This window comes from Astatotilapia calliptera, chromosome 12 (assembly GCF_964374335.1).
Source record: "Astatotilapia calliptera chromosome 12, fAstCal68.1, whole genome shotgun sequence".
NCBI lineage: Eukaryota > Metazoa > Chordata > Actinopteri > Cichliformes > Cichlidae > Astatotilapia > Astatotilapia calliptera.
In genome coordinates this window covers 8,143,453-8,166,069 of record NC_137433.1, presented here as the reverse complement: position 1 = coordinate 8,166,069, position 22,617 = coordinate 8,143,453, and the positions used below count along the sequence as shown (strand labels likewise).

At 40.6% G+C, this 22,617-nt stretch overlaps 2 protein-coding genes across 6 annotated transcripts in view; both read left to right on the top strand.

Annotated features, from left to right (window-relative positions):
• The first annotated feature begins 8,328 nt into the window (after nt 1-8,328).
• Nucleotides 8,329-22,617, top strand: part of LOC145432300 (ATP-dependent RNA helicase DDX54-like) — a 318,477-nt gene continuing 304,188 nt past the window's right edge. The window contains exons 1-2 of one of the 4 annotated variants that reach the window (XR_013912584.1): nt 8,329-9,024; nt 13,197-13,560. The gene's annotated coding sequence lies outside the window, so the exon portion shown is untranslated. The other 3 variants (XR_013912583.1, XR_013912582.1, XR_013912581.1) reach the window with 3 other exon arrangements.
• The window catches only part of tacr1a (tachykinin receptor 1a), a 49,591-nt gene continuing 48,285 nt past the window's right edge, over nt 21,312-22,617 (top strand). Inside the window, exon 1 of one of the 2 annotated variants that reach the window (XM_026186895.2) lies at nt 21,312-22,181. In XM_026186895.2, the coding sequence (XP_026042680.1) occupies nt 21,778-22,181 (404 nt within the window). In that variant the 5' untranslated portion in view covers nt 21,312-21,777. The remainder of the gene's footprint in view (nt 22,182-22,617) is intronic. The other variant, XM_026186896.2, reaches the window with a different exon arrangement.

Here is a 22,617-nt window from a genome sequence, read left to right as displayed (position 1 = left end):
ATGTCAGGAAGTATTGCAACTGGCATTTTCATTCAGTCAGGAGATGATGGATTTTTGTGTGTCTAATTAAAAGAGGAAGGGAAAGATCAACAAATAGTTGCCAGTGTGGCTTTATAGCTTTGCGTTGCTTTTAAGTTTAAATCAGAAAATAATTACTTTGTGTGTTTAAGCAGTGCTGCCAGTCTGTCCACCGAGAGATTTTTCATTAAAGTATAAAACAGTTTGTTTAACAGTGGCGTATGTGTGGTTTATGCAACCTAATCATATCATTTTATATAGGGATATCTCCTGTCTCTCTACAATATCTGATATTCCAAAATAAATAAATAAATAATAAAGACCCCCCCCTCATAAAAAAGTTCACTAGTTTTATAGGATCTATTAAAGACGTTCAATAAAAAATACATTTGCATAACACATTTGCAATATGTGGTTAGCTTTATCTGTTTACAAGGAGTTTTTAATATCAAGCACAAAAAGTGTCCCGCAGACCGTGTGGGGTGTGTGAGGAGAACCTAAGTGTTGACACACTTTTGTTTTGGAACTCAGTTTCAAAATAAAAGCGAGCCTTTTATTGTGGCTGATGAACATGAACATCAAAATTCGAACAAAAGTGAAAAGGGGCAAAAGCAAACTGAAAACCTAACTGGGAAAACCAAATAACTAAGACAAGAGAAACGAGACTGAGGTACTGTGAAACAACTATGATTACTATGAAAACTATGACTTCTATGACAAAACGTGGGGGGAACATAACTCAGACGACGTCACGAGGAACGAATGGAAAAACACAGACTAAATACACAGGAGGTGATGAGGGGAAGGGAAACACATGGGGAAACAGCTGACACAAATTAACATGATGACACCACCAGGAGAAAGTGAAACTAAAACAATGAACACAGAACACAAGACCTCTTCAAAATAAAACAGGAAGCCTAACAGGACACAGACATGACACAAGCAAGATAACATGAAACATGACCGACTAACGCATGCAGACTCCACACGACGCACTGAGAAGGAAGACTAAAACATACAGAAAGAAAAACACTGAGGGCAAGACAGGCCATATAATAAAGAGAATAGAAACAGATTCATAACAAGGAATACACAGAATAGCCTAAACTAAACTTGAAACTCAACCTGAGAATAATACAAGAACTAAAAATCCTTTCCATCTACCTAAGAATTCACAAATAAAACAATAAGACCCAGCCCCTGACAAAAAGTAACACTTTAATGTAAGTAACACATAATTATGAGTAAAAATTGAGTGTCGCAAACGTTAGTGAACGAATTAACTCAAACATTCTTCTTCTTATATTTTTCACCCTGGGAAAGTAACTCGCATAAAAACATATGCAAAATCTTTGAGTTCCCTCACTTACATACAATCACTGCGCTCTCGTTGTAAACAGTACTTTTCTTTTTCATTATTTTTTCTTTATGCTAAAACCTAGTTTGTGTTGGTGTTAGTAAATCTGGCCCTTACTGGCAGAGTTATTATAGTTCTTCTAATTAGTTTTTGTTTTTATTTCATTGTGATTTTTTTGGTTTGTTTTTAATTCAATTTAATTTCAGTTTCCAGATTTAATTTTCTTATTTCAGTTCAGTTTTTATTGTTTAATTTTATTTTCATTTTTATTACTCTCAGTGTTCATCTCCCTGTCTTTTTAATCATTACTGGATCCACAGCAGATGTCAGGGCCAGATTTAGAAAAATTCAAAGCTTGTTAAAATCTGTTGGCTCCCAGTCTTCTAGACATCCCGAGTCTCAATAAAAATAAGCATAATAAATGTTTTGCCCAAGTAACAAATACTAAAACTAAGAATATTGCTTCTACAGGGCGATTGTGGCTCAAGAGTTGGGTGTTCGTCTTGTAATCGGACGGTTGCCGGTTCGAGCCCCGGCTCAGACAGTCTCGGTCGTTGTGTCCTTGGGCGAGACACTTCACCTACTGGTGTTGGCCAGAGGGGCCGATGGCGCGATATGGCAGCCTCGCTTCTGTCAGTCTGCCCCAGGGCAGCTGTGGCTACAACTGTAGCTGCCTCCACCAGTGTGTGAATGTGAGAGTGAATGAATAGTGGTATTGTAAAGCGCTTTGAGGGGTTCTGAAAAGTGCTGTATAAATGCAATCCATTATTATTCTAAATTTGAACTTTATTCTGGGCAGTTTTCAAAATTCACAAAATCCTTTCAAATAGTTTTTATTTTTATTTTAGTTAACTAAAAATGCCTTTTCACATCTAGTTTTGCTTTTCAGTTTAGTTATTGTTGACTAAATAACCTTGCACTTTATTTGATAACAGATGAATCCTCCTCTTATATTTACCCAGATATATTGGAAGCCAATGATGATGATAATAATAATAATAATAATAATAATAATAATAATAATAATAATAATAATAATTGTTATTATTATTGTTGTTGTTGTTATTGAGATAATTCTCTGGCTTTTAACCACTTCAACTGATTTGATAGAATTTACTTATAGTTAGCGCTATATGTTGGACAAAGGCTCATTTTTATATAATTTTGCCTCTGTAGACCACTACAGTGGATTTTAATCCAAATAATCAAGACATGATATCAGTAAAGACTTTTAGCTTTAATCCAAGGAGTTTTTTTTTTTTTTTTACATTAACTGCTAGAATTACAGTCATTGTTTACATAATCCTCAAAATTAATTGGGTCTACTGACATAATTTTAAATGTAAGGATGGATGAAAATCGTTTGCAGAGTATGACTGTCTGTAGTTTAGAACCCACTGATATCCAAATGCTGTGTTTTTTCCTTCTGCCAGGCCTGTTTTTCCAGCCACCTTTATTTGCGGATCTCTCTGCATTCAGACTTGTCTTTAATTACGAAGAAGCATGCTCTATTGGGCTGAGATTAGGTGACAGTCGTGAGCATTGAAGAATATACCATTTCGTTGATGAGAAACCCGAGTTTTATCCATGAGAAACTCTTGGGTCCTGGGTCCGAATGCTTTGAGTCATTATTGTTGGATCATTGGATGAGTCTGTATAGTGTAGCCCTGTAGACTTCAGAATTTATTAACAGACACTAATGGGTATGACTTCCACTGTCAGTCATAAACGCTCATGCCTTAGCATTGACTCTGTCACGACAGATGATGCTGTGTTCTTTGGATCAGCTCTTCCTATCCGTTTCCGCACTTTCATGTAGGGCTGCTCAATTAATTATTAATTTTAATTTAAATTACGATCTGGGCTTTCAACGATCATTAAAAATGACTGAGCCGATTATTACCACCTCCCTCGTGCTTTACTCTCGCGCTGCTCCGTGTGGCAAATCGAGCGCACCTCTCTGCGTTTCGAACACGTGTCACAACAATTAAGAGGACCCGAGGGAAGCTCAGAAAGCTCGGAAAACTCAGCAGAAGTTAATTGGAGAGGAGAAGATAATGGCTGCTGAAGAAAGAATGCCGTTGGTTGAAAAGAGAGGTAAAACGACTTCAGTGGTGTGGAAACATTATGGGTTCGCGGAGTCAGACGTGGATCAAGTAGACATAGCGTGTAAACTTTGCTACGGTGTCATAGCTGCACCACAGAGCAAGACTACAAATTGACATACCTCAATGTCAGTTTGATACAATTGTGCATTGTGTGGCTACACAGCTTGCCTTGATGTTTGGTTATTTGTATGCATAAATATTATGCAGTATTTTGAAGTTCACTAAACATAGATGACATAAACATTTTTCATTTATTTTTTATATTGCAAACATTTGCACTGTTATCAGTATTTGCACACTATTTTATATTATTTTATGACAATTTTTAAAGCCATTATTCAATACATTGTTATTGTTAAATAAATATCGTCAAATAATCGAGATCTCAATTTCAGTGAAAATAATCGTGATTATCCTTTTTGCCATAATTGAGCAGCCCTACTTTCATGTATTTAAAGATACAAACAAACCAGGCAGAACTGATCTGGCTCTTTTAGACGTTTTCTGACAAAGTCTAATCTGAACTTCTCGTCCCTGAGTATAACCAGTGGTTTGCACCTTGTTGTAGACCCTCTATATTTACATTCATGAAGGTGTCTCTCGACTGTTGACTTTGACAATTATTTGCCAACCTCTTGTGTTCTTGACTTGGTACATGTAATGAAGTTTTTTCCCTTAACCAAGGAAAGAATTCTCTCATCATACACTTTATCTGTCTTTTAAGGTCTTTTGGTGTTTCTGAGTTGGAATTGTATGGGAACAGGCCTCACCTGGTCATTAAACTGCTTAAAAGTCAATTGACTGATTAACTTTGAGCCTCCAAAACTAGGGGAATGTGTATAGAAAATGCCCATTATTACTAATCAGTTAATACTTTTGTGAAACTCTTTGACTTAAAGCTAAAAGTCTAAACTTCAATAGCATCTTGATTTTAGATCCACTTTGGTAAGATAAGAGGAAAACTACATTAATTATGTCTTTGTCCTGTAAATTATGGAGCTAACTGCAGTTTTTTTTTTTTTTTTTAACTACATACCTGCAAAACCAATACTATTACATCAGCCTTAACGGGTGCTAATGCGAAATATTGGCATGCCTGCAGGTTAAATTAAAGAAACAAACTTGTTTTTGTTCTGCTAAAAATTCAAGCATTAGCAAATTAATTATAAAAGCTCCAATGAAAACTCAGCAGCAGTACCATGCTGAATATTTTACGGGAGAAAACATAGAGGGATGTGCCCAGAAAGTAAATATTCACTTTTTATACAATTCCAGCTAATCAACTGATTCATTTACAACCTAATTTAATTACAAGTAAGATATTTTAGTGCACACACCTTTAATGAATATAGAGGACTATATATTTATATACATAGAAGTACATTTCCCATCCTGCATGCATGCCTTAGAAGGGAAGGTTATTGGGACTGACCTGGTAATTTCATGGCTAGGGCTGTGCAGTCAAATGTGGATGGGGCTGGAAATGAGTAGGAATATTTAACTGTTGTGCATGCCAGTCTGTTATCATTCATAGCTGTGGCTTCTTCTCACACCTTTATTCTCCAGGATGGTGCTCTGACTGTTGTGATGAAGTGGACAATTAAGAGGGGATCGAAGCTTCCCTGGAGACAACTGCAATGTCCTTGAGCAGGAGCAAAATTGACACAGTTGAATGCTATCAATAATTTATTTTCAGAGAATATCTTTTTTTTTTAAATTATTATGTTGCTGGTGTCACTGAGGAACTTTTGGCCCAGTTTGGCCACAATTCAATGATATTAAACTAAAAGTGGCGGTACAGTAATACTAACATGCTTCAAAAGAAGGATCTTTGTCTACAAGGGCAAATACTTCATAAACACTTGTCCTGTATACTCTGTTTAACGTCATGTTATTGTAAACTATGGGTGTCCAGCTGATGCACGTCTTTGCATGTGTGTATTATTGACATGACATCAAGATTTCATTTCTAAAATGAAAGGAAATCACTTTAGATTTCATTTCTAAAATGATTTAACACCCAGCACGCCCCTGCGGGAGGTTCATCCTTCAAGCTCGGGTCCTCTACCAGAGGCCTGGGAGCTTGAGGGTCCTGCGCAGTATCTTAGCTGTTCCCAGGACTGCGCTCTTCTGAACAGAGATCTCCGATGTTGTTCCTGGGATCTGCTGGAGCCACTCGCCTACCTTGGGAGTCACCGCACCTAGTGCTCCGATTGCCACGGGGACCACTGTTACCTTCACCCTCCACATCCTCTCGAGCTCTTCTCTGAGCCCTTGGTATTTCTCCAGCTTCTCGTGTTCCTTCTTCCTGATATTGCTGTCATTCGGAACCGCTACATCGATCACTACGGCCGTCTTCTTCTGTTTGTCTACCACCACTATGTCCGGTTGGTTAGCCACCACCATTTTGTCCGTCTGTATCTGGAAGTCCCACAGGATCTTAGCTCGGTCATTCTCCACCACCCTTGGGGGCATCTCCCATTTTGACCTCGGGACTTCCAGGTTATACTCGACACAGATGTTCCTGTACACTATGCCACTTGGTTATGGCGTTCCATGTATGCCTGCCTGCTAGCATCTTGCTGTTATGTGCTGGATTGTCTCTGGGGCATCTTTACACAGCCTGCACCTGGGGTCTTGCCTGGTGTGATAGACCCCAGCCTCTATGGATCTTGTACTCAGAGCTTGTTCTTGTGCTGCCATGATTAGTGCCTCTGTGCTGTCTTTCAGTCCAGCTTTGTCCAGCCACTGGTAGGATTTCTGGATATGAGCCACCTCCTCTATCTGCCGGTGATACATACCATGCAGGGGCCTGTCCTTCCATGATGGTTCCTCGTCTCCCTCCTCTTTCTTGGGTTTCTGCTGACTGAGGTATTCACTGAGCACTCGGTCAGTTGGGGCCATCTTCCCAATGTATTCTTGGATGTTCGTTGTCTCATCCTGGACTGTGGTGCTGACACTCACCAGTCCCCGGCCCTTTTCCTTCCGCTTAGCGTACAGCCTCAGGGTGCTGGACTTGGGGTGAAACCCTCCATGCATGGTAAGGAGCTTTCTTGTCTTTATGTCAGTGGCTTCTATCTCCTCCTTTGGCCAGCCTATTACCCCAGCAGGGTACCTGATCACGGGCAGGGCGTAGGTGTTGATGGCCTGGATCTTGTTCTTACTGTTAAGCTGACTCCTCAGGACTTGCCTGACCCTCTGCAGGTACTTGGTGGTTGCAGCCTTTCTAGCGGCCTCTTCATGGTTCCCATTCGCCTGCGGGATCCCCAGGTACTTGTAACTGTCCTCTATGTCTGCAATGTTGCCTTCTGGTAGTTCAATCCCCTCAGTTCTGACTACCTTCCCTCTCTTTGTTACCATCCGACTACACTTCTCCAGTCCGAACGACATTCCAATGTCATTGCTGTATAGCCTGGTAGTGTGGATCAGTGAATCGATGTCTCGTTCACTCTTGGCATACAGCTTGATGTCATCCATGTACAGGAGGTGGCTGACAACTGCTCCGTTCCGTAGTCGGTATCCGTAGCCAGTCTTGTTAATGATCTCACTGAGGGGGTTCAGGCCTATGCAGAACAGCAGTGGGGACAGAGCATCTCCTTGGTAGATCCCGCACTTGATGGTTACTTGTGCTATGGGCTTGGAGTTGGCCTCTAGTGTTGTATGCCACATCCCCATTGAGTTCCTGATGAAGGCTCTTAGGGTCCTGTTGATCTTGTACAATTCTAAGCATTCCAGTATCCAGCTGTGGGGCATTGAGTCATAGGCCTTCTTGTAATCAATCCAGGCAGTGCACAGGTTGGTCAGTCTGGTCTTGCAGTCTCGGCTGACTGTTCTGTCTACCAGTAGCTGGTGTTTTGCGCCTCTGGTATTCTTGCCCATCCCTTTCTGTGCCCCGCTCATGTATTAACCCATGTGCCTGTTCATCTTAGCCAATATGATGCCTGACAGGAGCTTCCATGTAGTACTGAGGCAGGTTATTGGTCGGTAGTTGGATGGGACCGGTCCCTTCTTGGGGTCCTTGAGGATCAGGACCGTCCGACCTTCGGTTAGCAATTCCGGGTGTCTCTCGTTAACTGGCAGCCGGTTCATGGCTGCCTGATATATATATATATATATATATATATATATATATATATATATATATATATATATATATATATATATATATATATATATATATATATCAGGGGTGCAACGATATTCGTATCGATATTGAACCGTTCGATACAGTGCTTTCTGTTCGGTACGCATATGTATCGAACAATACAACATTTGTAATTTATTTTATCAATTTTCCTTCTGACGATACTGTCTGTGTTGAGCGCTCAGTGAATCTGTGTTCGACTACTCCGCCTAGGCTGCACTGTCGAGCGCAGATCCACTGAGCGCTCAACACAGACAGCATAGTCAGAAGGAAGAGCGCAGGGCAAGCTAGCGAGACAGAAGTTAAGCTCTCCTTGCAACAGGCAAATTGAACGTCATTCAGATCTGGCGTTTGGAATTATTTTGGTTTTCATGTGACGTATGACCCTGAAGGTAAGCGAGTCATGGACTAAAGTAAAACAGTATGTTGAATGTGCCATGCAATGCTCAATTACATTGGTGTGAACTAGTGTGTTAGCGCAGTTAGCTCGTTAACGTGTTGGCCGTCTAGCCCCATGCACGGAGTGATCGGCGGTAGCTCGTTAACGGAGATTTGCCGTGTTGTGGCGTTAAGGTCATTTCAACGAGATTAACCTGAAAGCACTAGTGGGAACACAACGAATATGACTGCACATTTACGCCGACATCATCGTAGTGCAAAGACAAGTGGAAGCAGACAAAAAAAAGCAAGCATGCTACTAACTGTTATGATATTTTGATACCACGGTAAGCATTTACAGGATATTGTTTTATACAGGAAAACTGTTACTCAATAAGGCCGATCTACTAGTTGTTTTTCTCTTTCTCTGTGACCCAAGAATTAATGTGTAAGACTTACAGGCTGGTACCTCAAGGTCGAAAACACCACAGAGATGAGACCACTTCCTTACTCCCATCCTCCCTTTTTCTTTATCTCCTGGAAAAGGCTCGTTAAAGGCTAGGTGGTTTGTTTCAGAATTCACTGATGAAAGAACTCTGTATTCTATGTCTAGGAGTGTATTTTGCTGGGATGATCATAAATTATAGCTGAACTGATAAACTACACAAGGGATACTTTGCTCAGAAGGCAGGAAGACGTTTCCTTATTTGGTCTGTACCGGTTTGAACTGGGAAAGCTGACACACGAACCTTTTTTCATCTATATAAACTGCTGTGTATCAAATAAACCTTTGAGTCGATTGGGAAGGCAACCTAAAGCAGTCTCTGTTTTCTTGTTCTCCCAAGCTGCTCCCGAGCTCGTACTAACACGCTGAATGGCATACCTGAGTGTTACTTTAAATAATTAGGAATCTTAGAAGGAAAGGACAGAACTCTGCTTATCGCTCACGCCACGGAGGAAACCCGGGAAGGCAATTTCCTTCAATTTTGGTGTCAGAAGTGGGATGCTGACAGAAGGTAAATATGCGTCTTTCATATTTATATAAAGACCTATTATACCTCTCTCAGTGATCGATCCATAAAAAAACGGGATATGCTGACGAAGTTTCACTTAGTGATCCAGAGAGATACACTGACTGACTTCCTCAGTCCCCGAATAAAGTAAATTAACCCTTGTGTGGTGTTGGTGGACACAGGAAGTTGCCTGTTGTCTTGAATATTTTAATTTTGTTTAAGTTGCTCACTCAGAAAGAGTGACACAGGAAGTTGCCTGTTGTCTTAAATACTTCTCGTTAAGTGAGAAGTTGCTCACCAAAGAGTGACACAGGGAGAAGTTGAACGGGTCTCACAGACCCGATTACCATACAAGGGTTAAAAGCAGTAAATTAAAAGCAGAAAGACACAGGAAGTTGCCTGTTGTTTTACGAGAAGTTGCTCGTTAAGCGAGAAGTTGCTCGCTAAGTGAGAGTTGCTCACACAAACAAAAAATTGCTAGCAATAAATTTAAAGTGACCTCAGCTGTGCCGCAGCGAAAATACTAACCTAAATCCTCCTAGCGTGTAAACCCCTCTGGAAATCACTGAACATGGGTCAGAATAATTCAAAGACCACAGACAGGTCCGATAAAAAATCTAAAGTACCTGTAAAACCAAAAATTAATAAAATACAAAATAAAGTCTCAAATAACGGCTCAGTATAACTCCCATTTCCGGTTACGTGTAACCTACGTCCGCGAATCGGTGAAGACGTCCATGATCACGTATCCAGAACATGCGGGAGTGCTTATGTGACTGACTTTGTTTACAACTTAAGAAGTTCAATGCATTCTAATTTCTTTTCGGAGCCTTATCCCGAACGATTATCGCCAGAAAACAGGTCAGTAGAAATGTTGAATATCATTTGTGATAAGAAAAGTAGTCTGCTTAAAAAGTCCTGTAGAAAATATATGATAGAATGCCGCGACGTGATGCATCAAATGTTACCGCTATGGACAAAAGGAGGGTAAATAATGACAAAGTCGCCGATTTCTTTAAGAATCTAAAGAAATTCCTGCTAACAATGTCCAGAGACAAAAGTGACTTAAATGCAGTAACTATGTGTAAACAGAAGCCTGATGAATCTATCCTAGTATTCATAAAACGCTTTATGCACTGTTGGACAAGCTAGAGGTGCAAATTCAGCTCAGTTTTCCAGCAGCCGCAGACACCCAAAGCAAAAATGAATTTGTGTATTTAATTTAACATAAAGGGTGAAATGTTTGCTGACACTGATAACAGCTTATGTTTTCTCTGCCCTATGTACCGACATGATGGAGAAGGAACATCCTCTGTGTCAGCTGGACCCTCAGCAGAGAATGAACTCAACATCCTTTTTGTCCGGTACTCTATGTCACACACTGTGCCAAAAAAAAAAAAAAACGTGTACAGACGCCACTAACAGGTAATCCCATGACTGGGAGCCACACTTTTGTTTCTCTCACACTGTTCAACAACATGATAACTGCTCACACAAGTGAAGGTCAAACAGTGATTTTGTTACATAACTCAGACATAGGTTACGAAATATGTCGACACATAGATCTAACCTACCCTATCCACTGTACTATTTCTGCACTTACGTTGCCAGCTGAATACCAGAATATGACATTGTGGTCTAAAAGTGAGAATGATATAGGATTTATTGACTGTACACTTTATCACGTACACCTATTAAAACACATCAAGCTAGTATATGTCAAGCAACATCCCCTTTCCACGGAAAAAGCCGCAGCTCTAGATGTCATCATAGGAGATTTATTGACTACAGGAGTAATAAAGCCCACACTCCTGTCAATCCTGTGCCAAAGCCTAACAAACCTGGCGTATGGCGTTTCATACAAGACTTAAGGCAAATTAATGCAGTCAACATTCCTCTGCCACCTCTCGTTTCAGATGTTCACAGCATATTGACATGCATTGCATACACATTTTACCGTGGTGGATTTATGCTCCGCTCCTTTTTCTCAGTACCTGTGACACACAGCCGTTATTTGCATTCACACATAGAAATCAGCAGTACACTTGGACTCGTTTGCCCCAAGGCATGATAGACAGCTCTGCTGCTTTCTCAATGGTGCTTCACTCCTCCAGGGCTGCACCCTGATCCACATGTGGATGACCTCCTCCTCTGTGCTGAAAGTGAAAAACTATGTCAAACTGCTACACACATGCTTCTCCAGCACCTCCAAAAGACTGGCCACAAAGCATCAGCAAAGAAAATGCAGTATTGTCAGACTTCTGTTCAATATTTGGGATTCACACTGTCTCACGGAAAACGTTCCATGACTGCAGACAGGGTCAAAGCTGTGACCTCTGTCCCTCGTCCCACTACACAGGAGGAAATGTCGTCCTTCTTAGGCATGGTGAACTATTGCAGACAGTGGATACCAGACTGTTCTTTTCATGACCACATTCTGCGTGACTGTTGTAAAAAAAGACAAGCCTCCTCGAATACTGTGGTCCACAGAAATGACTGCCTCTTTCAATGCATTACAGGGAGTGCTGACCTCCGCCACTCAAAGGTGCTGCCTGAATTGTTCAGGAATGCCGGCCTGCCTGAGGGCAGTAGCAGCTTGCTCTATCATGATAAGGGACTGCGGGAAGCTCACACTCTCACATGACACTATTCTACACACCAATCACCAGGTCACGACCATTCTAGCAAACATAACTAAACAACATATGCAAATCTCACATTTATTGATCCTATGCTGTGTTCTTCTGACCGACAGGATGGCTCAGACAGGCTTGACGTTCGTGACTGCATGACACGTATACAGGAATCCACAGCACCACGTCCAGATTTAGAGCAAACACCTATCCCAGACTCAGCCACGGTTTATGTGGACGGGTCCTGTTCAAGGCCGAGTGACAACTCATTTCTTTGTGGCTATTCAGTGGTAACAGTGCCTGACATCATACTAGAGGCTCACTCATTACCATTTCACTCAGCACAAAAAGCAGAGCTCATGGCTTTAATACGCGCCTGTGAGCTACATTTGGATAAGCATGTGACGATTTACACAGACAGCCGCTATGCATTTGGCGTTGTGCATGACTTTGGCACATTGTGGAGACAGAGAGGATTTAGATCTGCTGATGGAAAATAAATTGCTAAATTCTGATTTTGTTCAAAGACTTTTTCAGGCTATACAGCTGCCATCGGCCGTTGCAGTTGTAAAAACGAAAGGACACAGTACAGCTGACACAGACGAAGCAACAGGTAATGCCTTAGCAGACGTGACAGCCAAGGCTGCAGCTGCATCACAGCTCCCACCGCCGCAGGAAGTATTATCTGTGCCCCTACAGCTGCCACTTGTTACACTCCCAGACTATTTAGACACAAATGTTGATTTAAAATTCATACAAGAGCAAGCCTCTGCATGTGATTACACCTATTGGGAGAATAATGACTGTACCTTAGATGACAGAGATGGCTTATACAAAATCTTAAGCGTTTGATTGCCCTCCCATATTCCCTGATGCCAGTCCTTGTCCGACATTTTCACTGTGTGAGTCATGTCGGACAAAGAGGGGTAATAGGGGCAATAAAATCAAGATTTGTAATTGAGAAAACATGACATGCAGTAAAAAGCATATTAGCAACCTGTCTAACATGTGCACGAACTAATGTAGGAAAATCAAAAGCGAAACATCAGCATTTACCACAACCAGATTTTCCATTTCATACATTACAAATTGATTTCACACATATGCCAGCACAAGGAAGCATCAAGTACTTACTGGTAATAGTGGATCAATTTAGTAAATGAGTAGAAGCTTATCCAACCTCAAAAGAAACTGCAGAAGTAGTCTGTCAAAAGTTGAGCAATGAAATAATACCCAGATTCGGAATACCTCACCAGATTAACAGTGATAGAGGATCTTCATTCACATTAGAAGTAATTCAAAAGTGTGCTAAAACTTTAATGACCTGGGTCAAATTACTTACTCAAGTCCTGTGTGAGATTAGAATGACTCAATCTGAAGTAACCAAATTATTTCCATTTGAAATAAGACTATTTCCAAGACCATGGTCAGCTTCCAGAGGGGCACCGCTAGTAGAAGGTGATGTATATTGCATTGTCCACTGATGTTCACAACCTGGTAGAAAAACTGAATAATAACTATCAGAAAGTTTGTCTCTCTCAGCTTTTCCCCTCCACAGTTCCACCAGTGGAGACAAGGAGACGCATGTTGGAGAAGCCACTAAAACCAAGGACACTCTGGGAGGCCGCGTTTTCCAGCCCCCAGGCTTTACTGGCAGTGACGAAGAACCAGCATCCTCACAGACGGACAACCTCAGTGGATTCATGCCAGCAGGGTTAAGACCAGCCCAATCGGACCATCTCAGGCGTCGGATCAAGCAGACGACATCTCCGGCGAGCCAGCGCCCGGAACTAGAGCAAATAAACACACGGGTAGATGACATCTCCGGCGAGCCAGCGCCAGGATCCAATTTACACACACACACAATCACTGATTAACACACAACGTCTGAAAGAACAACAACAAGGTACTCAAACATCCAGCAGGAACAGAAAGCCAAAAGTACCACATGATGTCTAACCTGATAAAGCCAGACTCATTTCATCCTGATAATGGAGAAAATGAAATGCCCATTGTCATCATACGACGCTTATTCAATGTCTCTCGAACCTGGGACCAGGCCAGGAGACAACTGAAGAACTGTTTTTCTTATATACTTTCTTATATATTTAGGTTATTTATTATATCTATCGCATTAACCTTAGGATTTCTCTTTGCTATTTTGTATTGTAAACTGCAACCATGTTCACATTTCTGCAGGTCATATTTTGCTGACTATACCTCATGCTCCATTTTGCAAGACACCTACTTAATGCACTCCTCACGTTCCCTAAAATCAGTAAATGACAACATAGACGCCACTAATAAACCATTTTATGCACCCTCTAGAACAGGAGCTAACGCCTGGTATGAAAATGCCAGAACAGCCGCTCGTGATTTAGGAAACAGTAACTGTTATGTCTGTTCAAAGGCTAATCCAGAACAGGTAATAGTAGGATACCCCATATCCGGTTTCCCCCTCACTGAGGGACTAGAGAAAATCAGCGGAAATAATGCTCTCTTTAAAAACGCTTTACAGTTGACTCTGAGCCCTCTCGACTGCCTACTTAGACACACACACACACCAACTAACCCTGAGACTCCATTAGGCGAATTATTGAAGTTATCTAATGACACCGCAGGGACCTGCGCCCCAATGAAACGCCCTAAGAATAGGTTAAAGCCCTCACTGCCCTTAGGACAGATCCCTCTCCATTTTAATACTAGTATGATATGTCTGCGCAGACTAAAGTTAACTGGCCCAGACACACACATAGATTATACAAAGGATAACTATACATTCTTCTCTGACTCCCCAGGTGCACGCTGTAATGAGACATGGCTAGCTGTCTCTGTGGCTGAAGTTGTATCATATCTGGAGGAACACACACACAGTTCAAGTTCGAGCAGAGAATCGATCATTGTTCCCCCAGACGGTGTATTAAATGACACTGACTGGGGGGAGTTAGTTAAATCACACATGGTCACGCGCCTAACTAGACCAATCCCACATGCTTATTGGTTGTGCAATAATACCCTTAGATTAGCTTTACCTGTTAATTGGACCGGTACCTGTGGTCTAGTAACCGTTGATGTATGCTGTACTTTCATTCCCAATAATACTGCTCCTAACGGTTCATTCACACAAGCTATGAATAGACTTGAAGCATTGCAGATAGAACTAATTGCCAATACAGGTCACGGTCAGTGGCTACATAAGTGGCTACAGGACACGTTTGGGAGATGGAAGGAACTAATTGTAGCCTTTGTAACCGTTGCAGCATGTTTTTGATGATTATTGTCTGTTGTGTGATACCATGTATACGCTCTCGGAATTTTTGATATTAAGCTTGCTCGAAGGACCAGTTACATTTATGATTTGTTTCACATTTATGATTTATCTTTATATTATGTTATTACATTCTGTCTTTATACTATGTTATCATTACATGATAAAAGGGGAGAACTGTTATGATATTTTGATACCACGGTAAGCATTTACAGGATATTGTTTTATACAGGAAAACTGTTACTCAATAAGGCCGATCTACTAGTTGTTTTTCTCTTTCTCTGTGACCCAAGAATTAATGTGTAAGACTTACAGGCTGGTACCTCAAGGTCGAAAACACCACAGAGATGAGACCACTTCCTTACTCCCATCCTCCCTTTTTCTTTATCTCCTGGAAAAGGCTCGTTAAAGGCTAGGTGGTTTGTTTCAGAATTCACTGATGAAAGAACTCTGTATTCTATGTCTAGGAGTGTATTTTGCTGGGATGATCATAAATTATAGCTGAACTGATAAACTACACAAGGGATACTTTGCTCAGAAGGCAGGAAGACGTTTCCTTATTTGGTCTGTACCGGTTTGAACTGGGAAAGCTGACACACGAACCTTTTTTCATCTATATAAACTGCTGTGTATCAAATAAACCTTTGAGTCGATTGGGAAGGCAACCTAAAGCAGTCTCTGTTTTCTTGTTCTCCCAAGCTGCTCCCGAGCTCGTACTAACACGCTGAATGGCATACCTGAGTGTTACTTTAAATAATTAGGAATCTTAGAAGGAAAGGACAGAACTCTGCTTATCGCTCACGCCACGGAGGAAACCCGGGAAGGCAATTTCCTTCACTAACTTTAGCCGAGTCATTTAGACAGCTGTTAGCACATGATTCTCCTTATGCTGCTGAGAATATAGCCCAGAAGAAGCGGATAGTATAGCTTTTATATTGGAAAGAGACATTTCTCTGTAATAAACTCTCTTTTCCAAAGATGAGTGATTCCTCAATCAGATACAGGGCTTGCAATATCGCTAGCCCGACGTCCCGGAGCTAGCGATTTTTTCAGTCGGGCTACCCTGCCCGTCGGGCTATTGTAGGAAAAATATATGTCAATGCTTTTGCATTCTTTCGGAAATGTAGCTGGGTAATTATGTCACTGGCATCGGTGAGCTACTGTCAATATGTGACATATTGAAGTCGCGTTTGAATTTGCGCTTGTTTTTTTGCTTTCACTTTGCAATCGTGCGAACTGTGTATAGAGCGCCACAGCACTGATCTGTGAGTGATGATAATTTGTGCACCAATTCCTCTGACATCGTCTTATTAATCGTTAGCTTACTATGCAAACATGACAAGTGAAATCTCCCGCAGCAAGCTTAAACATGTGAGAGGTTGATCGCGCAGAGAATCGCTGAGCTTATGTGAGTGAGTGTGTAAAAGCAGGAGGATATATATTTCATTTCTTCTGAGCCAAATAAGACAGGTCAGGGTGAAGAAGTGACAGCCAAAGAAAAGCTTACCACAAAACGGAGAAGTTATGACAAATCAGACTATGAGGCAAAAAGAAAGTGCAGCTTTATGGTTTCATGGACAAAAGAATTTCTGTGGCTGCAATATGGTGAGCTAAATAACCAGGGCTGCTCATAAGTGGTCCGCAGGTGCGCATTCGCTGTCAAAATAAAAAACACGCACAAGGGTTAGGGTTAAATTTAAAAACTGTACTTTTGAGTTAAAATATATATTTATAATTTTAATAAATGACAAATTAAAAATGCATGAACATTTTTTGTATCGAAAAAATATCGAACCGTGACACCAAAGTATCGAACCGAACCGAACCGTGAATTTTGTGTATCGTTGCACCCCTAATATATATGTGTATATATATATATATATATATATATATCTATATATATATATATATATATATATATATCTATATATATATATATATATATATATATATATATATATATATATATATATATATATATATATATATCAGGCAGCCATGAACCGGCTGCCAGTTAACGAGAGACACCCGGAATTGCTAACCGAAGGTCGGACGGTCCTGATCCCCAAGGACCCAAGAAGGGACCGGTCCCATCCAACTACCGACCAATAATCCAGGCAGTGCACAGGTTGCACTCCCTGCACTATATACAGGGAGTGCAGAATTATTAGGCAAGTATTTTGTCCACATCATCCTCTTCATGCATGTTGTCTTACTCCAAGCTGTATAGGCTCGAAAGCCTACTACCAATTAAGCATATTAGGTGATGTGCATCTCTGTAATGAGAAGGGGTGTGGTCTAATGACATCAACACCCTATATCAGGTGTGCATAGTTATTAGGCAACTTCCTTTCCTTTGGCAAAATGGGTCAAAAGAAGGACTTGACAGGCTCAGAAAAGTCAAAAATAGTGAGATATCTTGCAGAGGGATGCAGCAGTCTCAAAATTGCAAAGCTTCTGAAGCGTGATCATCGAACAATCAAGCGTTTCATTCAAAATAGTCAACAGGGTCGCAAGAAACGTGTGGAAAAACCAAGGCGCAAAATAACTGCCCATTAACTGGGAAAAGTCAAGCGTGCAGCTGCCAAGATGCCACTTGCCACCAGTTTGGCCATATTTCAGAGCTGCAACATCACTGGAGTGCCCAAAAGCACAAGGTGTGCAATAGTCAGAGACATGGCCAAGGTAAGAAAGGCTGAAAGACGACCACCACTGAACAAGACACACAAGCTGAAACGTCAAGACTGGGCCAAGAAATATCTCAAGACTGATTTTTCTAAGGTTTTATGGACTGATGAAATGAGAGTGAGTCTTGATGGGCCAGATGGATGGGCCCGTGGTTGGATTGGTAAAGGGCAGAGAGCTCCAGTCCGACTCAGACACCAGCAAGGTGGAAGTGGAGTACTGGTTTGGGCTGGTATCATCAAAGATGAGCTTGTGGGGCCTTTTCGGGTTGAGGATGGAGTCAAGCTCAACTCCCAGTCCTACTGCCAGTTTCTGGAAGACACCTTCTTCAAGCAGTGGTACAGGAAGAAGTCTGCATCCTTCAAGAAAAACATGATTTTCATGCAGGACAATGCTCCATCACACGCGTCCAAGTACTCCACAGCGTGGCTGGCAAGAAAGGGTATAAAAGAAGAAAAACTAATGACATGGCCTCCTTGTTCACCTGATCTGGACCCCATTGAGAACCTGTGGTCCATCATCAAATGTGAGATTTACAAGGAGGGAAAACAGTACACCTCTCTGAACAGTGTCTGGGAGGCTGTGGTTGCTGCTGCACACAATGTTGATGGTGAACAGATCAAAACACTGACAGAATCCATGGATGGCAGGCTTTTGAGTGTCCTTGCAAAGAAAGGTGGCTATGTTTGTCGCTGATTTGATTTTGTTTTGTTTTTGAATGTCAGAAATGTATATTTGTGAATGTGGAGATGTTATATTGGTTTCACTGGTAAAAATAAATAATTGAAATGGGTATATATTTGTTTTTTGTTAAGTTGCCTAATAATTATGCACAGTAATAGTCACCTGCACACACAGATATCCCCCTAAAATAGCTAAAACTAAAAACAAACTAAAAACTACTTCCAAAAACATTCAGCTTTGATATTAATGAGTTTTTTGGGTTCATTGAGAACATGGTTGTTGTTCAATAATAAAATTATTCCTCAAAAATACAACTTGCCTAATAATTCTGCACTCCCTATATATATGTATATATATATATATATATATATATATATATATATATATATATAATAGTAGTACACCTTTAACGCAAGCCTTCAAAGGCTCGTGCTGTACACTACAGTATTGTAACTCTACAAAAAAGACAAATAATATTCCAGTATGGAGATTAGGGTGAGCTACTGCTACAAGTGAACATGAAGGGGGGACATGAAGTAAATTGAAATGCATTGTCAGATATTGTATCCTGGTAGGTGGAGAAAGTAAGAAAGCGAAGACAGGAGAGAAAAATGAAATATTATTTTCAAAGGTAAGGATCGCTCAACAAGTGACTTTTGATAAAATGGAAATTTAAAGATTACTTATAATGTCCTAATTAAGTTTGGAGTTTTTAAATTAGATAACTGGATATATACATGATGTGTTGCTTAATTGTGTTCTTGAATTATACCAATTTTTGCGTTATTCAAGGGTTGCATGGAAAACTGGGGATATTTAGGGCAGGATAAACTGGTTAGTGTCATATGTCAAGTAGACTGAGGACCCCAAATGCAGACTCATGGACAAATGTTAAACGAAAACAAGCTTTTATTTAATATAAATCAAAAATCCAGTAGGAAAAGCGGGAACATGGGGTAAACACTGGGAGCTAGGAAAGCTACAGGAGTACACACCACAGGATGTAAAGTAACAGAAACTGGAACTTTTATAATTGTAGCGTCTTTACAATATAACGTGTCTTGAGGGAACTGTTGTTGTGATTTGGTGCTATTTAAATGAATTGAGTTGAATTGGAAGCTGGAAACAGGCTGCGGGAAACCGGATGACACGACAAATGGCAATTAGAGACTCAGACAATTTATACACACAGCAATGAGGCAAGGGGCAAACAGGTGGGAGACACAGCAGGACACAGCAGGAGCAAATCATGGCTAATGTGACTATAGAAGTTAAACTCAGCACAAGAGAGCAACAGTGTAATGTCCACGGACACTTTAGAAGGGCCTTCTAGGGAATAGAGGACAACTTGTTCAGGGGGAATTAACTGATTAAAGACTTTGTGAAATATGGCCTCTAGAACTACCATGGGGCAAAGCCTCAAGGAGTAGTCCTGACCTGATACCACTAGAATAAAATACTAATTTCTTTAGAATGTATAGCTAATAAACGACTGAAGGTAGTCAAAATACAAATAACCTCTTTTTTTCTTAATAAGGCAATAAAAAAAATGGGCCCTAGTGGGCTACATAAATACCCAGCTAGGTGCTGAGTAGTTAGCATTCACACAGAGTGAGCATTCAAGAAAGCAATGAAAGGATCAGTGGTAATAAAGGTTGAAAATACTGGAGTATCAAAGTTGTGAATACATTCATAAGAATGCAGTATTATTGTGGTAATCACTATATTTCTATTATAGTAAGACCTGGTGGCCTCGAATTTCTGGCTTTAAATGAAGAGATGAGTCTTATCACATTTGGAAGGTACAGACTGTTCATGGAATTATATTTGATGTCTATAAGACAAGCTCAGAAATAGTCAAGTCATACAAGCATCTTATTGAGTGAATAACTGCGTGCTGAAGCAGCTCAAAGAACTTTCCTCAGTAAAAAAGAAAACCGAATATAAACGAAAAGAGAATCCTCTAAATAATTTAAAGCAGGAGTAAATACTGTATTATATTATGAATCAAAAAATGTTAAAATCAATTCAGTAATGTAAATATGGCTCGTAATATGAAGACCGTTGAGAGTAAGAGTAAGACTAGAGAAGCACTGTATAAATGCCAGAAGCTTAACATATTTATCACAGCTACAACATTTTTGGCACTAAAGACTCCCTCATTCCAGTGATAGGAGTGATGGTTCATTCATGTCACACTCTCCAGTCTTTCAGTACCATAAATTGTTCGATGGCAACCTGCAAAGAAGTCCTCTTAATGAGTTCATTCATTCTCTCACATTACTTTTCCTGACAGACCTAAAGACACACATTTCTGGATAGATATAAACACAGGACAATGCCCACATCTGTCTCATTGTCATTAGACGCTGTATTGGTACATTATCTTAGCAATATATATGTGATCATCTCATCATACGATATGATATGATATGTTATGATATGATGTGATCATATATAAGGACTGTAAGAAGAGCCTTGTGAAAAGAATGACAGGACTGCAGATTTTTCATTTATATCCTGTGAAGCAATCAATCTTCAATCAAACCACTCCAGTCCAGAATCCAAGACCACAAGAGGGGGTAGAGGACCTGGGTGTTCATTATGGCACCCCATCACTCTACACTACAAGCACTACAAAAAGTCATTTTTAGCAGCACCTTCTTAATGTAACCCAGAACCAAGAAGTAATAAATTTAACAATACCGTAAAAATACATGAGTGTTAAGAGAGACACAACTTATGCACTAAGTAATTTTATGTAATGCATAAATTTGAGGGCATTTGAAACGAAGTCAAACAATGTTTCCTTATCTTACATTGTAATTATGACGTAACATATTTTCACAAGTGGTGTCTGTCTTTTATTTTTAAATTGCACCAACAATGCCAAAAAAGATTGTATATATTATTATTTTGTACATCATAACTGTAACTGTCCATGAAGGAATTATAGTAAAATTACATTAAATTAAGTATTTAGGCGTAGTAATCAAGTCACCTGGATTCATCCGTAATCATAATTACACAGCCAGCATGTTGGACGGGAGCGCAGAAGCTCTCTTCAAAAGCTGGTGTGCAGCCGCTCAGTCAGAGTAGAGGAGCAGCAGGAGGACAGCACACAGACACGGAGAGAGACACAGACGGAGCTGAGCTGTTACCATTGCCAGACTCGTTCTGGTGCGCGTAAAAGACGCCTTTCTGTTTTTACGCACAGCAAAAAAAAAAGGAAAAAAAGAAAAAAGGGGGGAAACGTGCAAAGATTGATATGGAAGTTTCGACATCAAATACTTTTTCTGGTTCGTTGACTTTATTATTTGTAGGAGAGCAGACTCTCCGCAGACTACAACTGTACACTTAGAAACGAGCGTGACGCTTTCGGAAACTTTCCAACATTCACTTGCGTTTGGAATCGTTAACTTAGTCGTGTAATTAATTGGGGTTATCGCGGCCGGTTTAGTGACATTTTCGCTTCTAAACAGTAAAATGGATCCTTTATTCAGTGCTACCAATGCGCCAAATTGGACCAGCAGCTCCAATGATACCAATAACGGGACCATTTACAGGAACCAGTTTGTGCAGCCGGTCTGGAAAATCGTCCTCTGGGCCATTGCCTACAGCTGTATAGTTATCGTGTCCGTTGTAGGTAACATCACAGTCATCTGGATTATTGTGGCGCACAAACGCATGAGGACTGTCACCAATTATTTTCTCCTGAACCTAGCGTTCGCCGAAGCGTCCATGTCTGCATTCAACACGGTGATCAACTTCACCTACGGGATGCACAACGAGTGGTACTTTGGACTCGACTACTGCCGCTTCCACAACTTCTTTCCGATCGCGGCTGTGTTTGCCAGCATCTATTCAATGACTGCCATCGCTCTGGACAGGTAAGCTTCTGTTTTCACAGCCAGCCTGCTTTCAGAATACACGAGAAATGATCAGTGTGCCCCAAGTGTTTGGTATTGGAAAACACCCGTAAACACCCGAGACCGTCTAATGTAATTTGCCCATTCACGGTACAGTTTATGTTTCAAAATTCCACGAAAGCTTAGAGTACATCCATACATATCGATCATTATGAAAACAGACTACTATTGGTTTCTAAGAGCGTATAGGTGTGGTTAAAAAAAGAGGTGCAAATGCTTTCACATTGTTTTTGTTTGGTTAAATATTACTGACTCTTTGGGGAAAAAAGGTTTTAAATTACATAAGAAACTTCATTCACTAGTTGGTGTAAAAGCACTATTGACAGTATTTGTTTTCCTTCGCTGCCTCCTTTGTTTGCATGTGGCGAAACAACGCGTGACGCACAGGAAGCGCAAT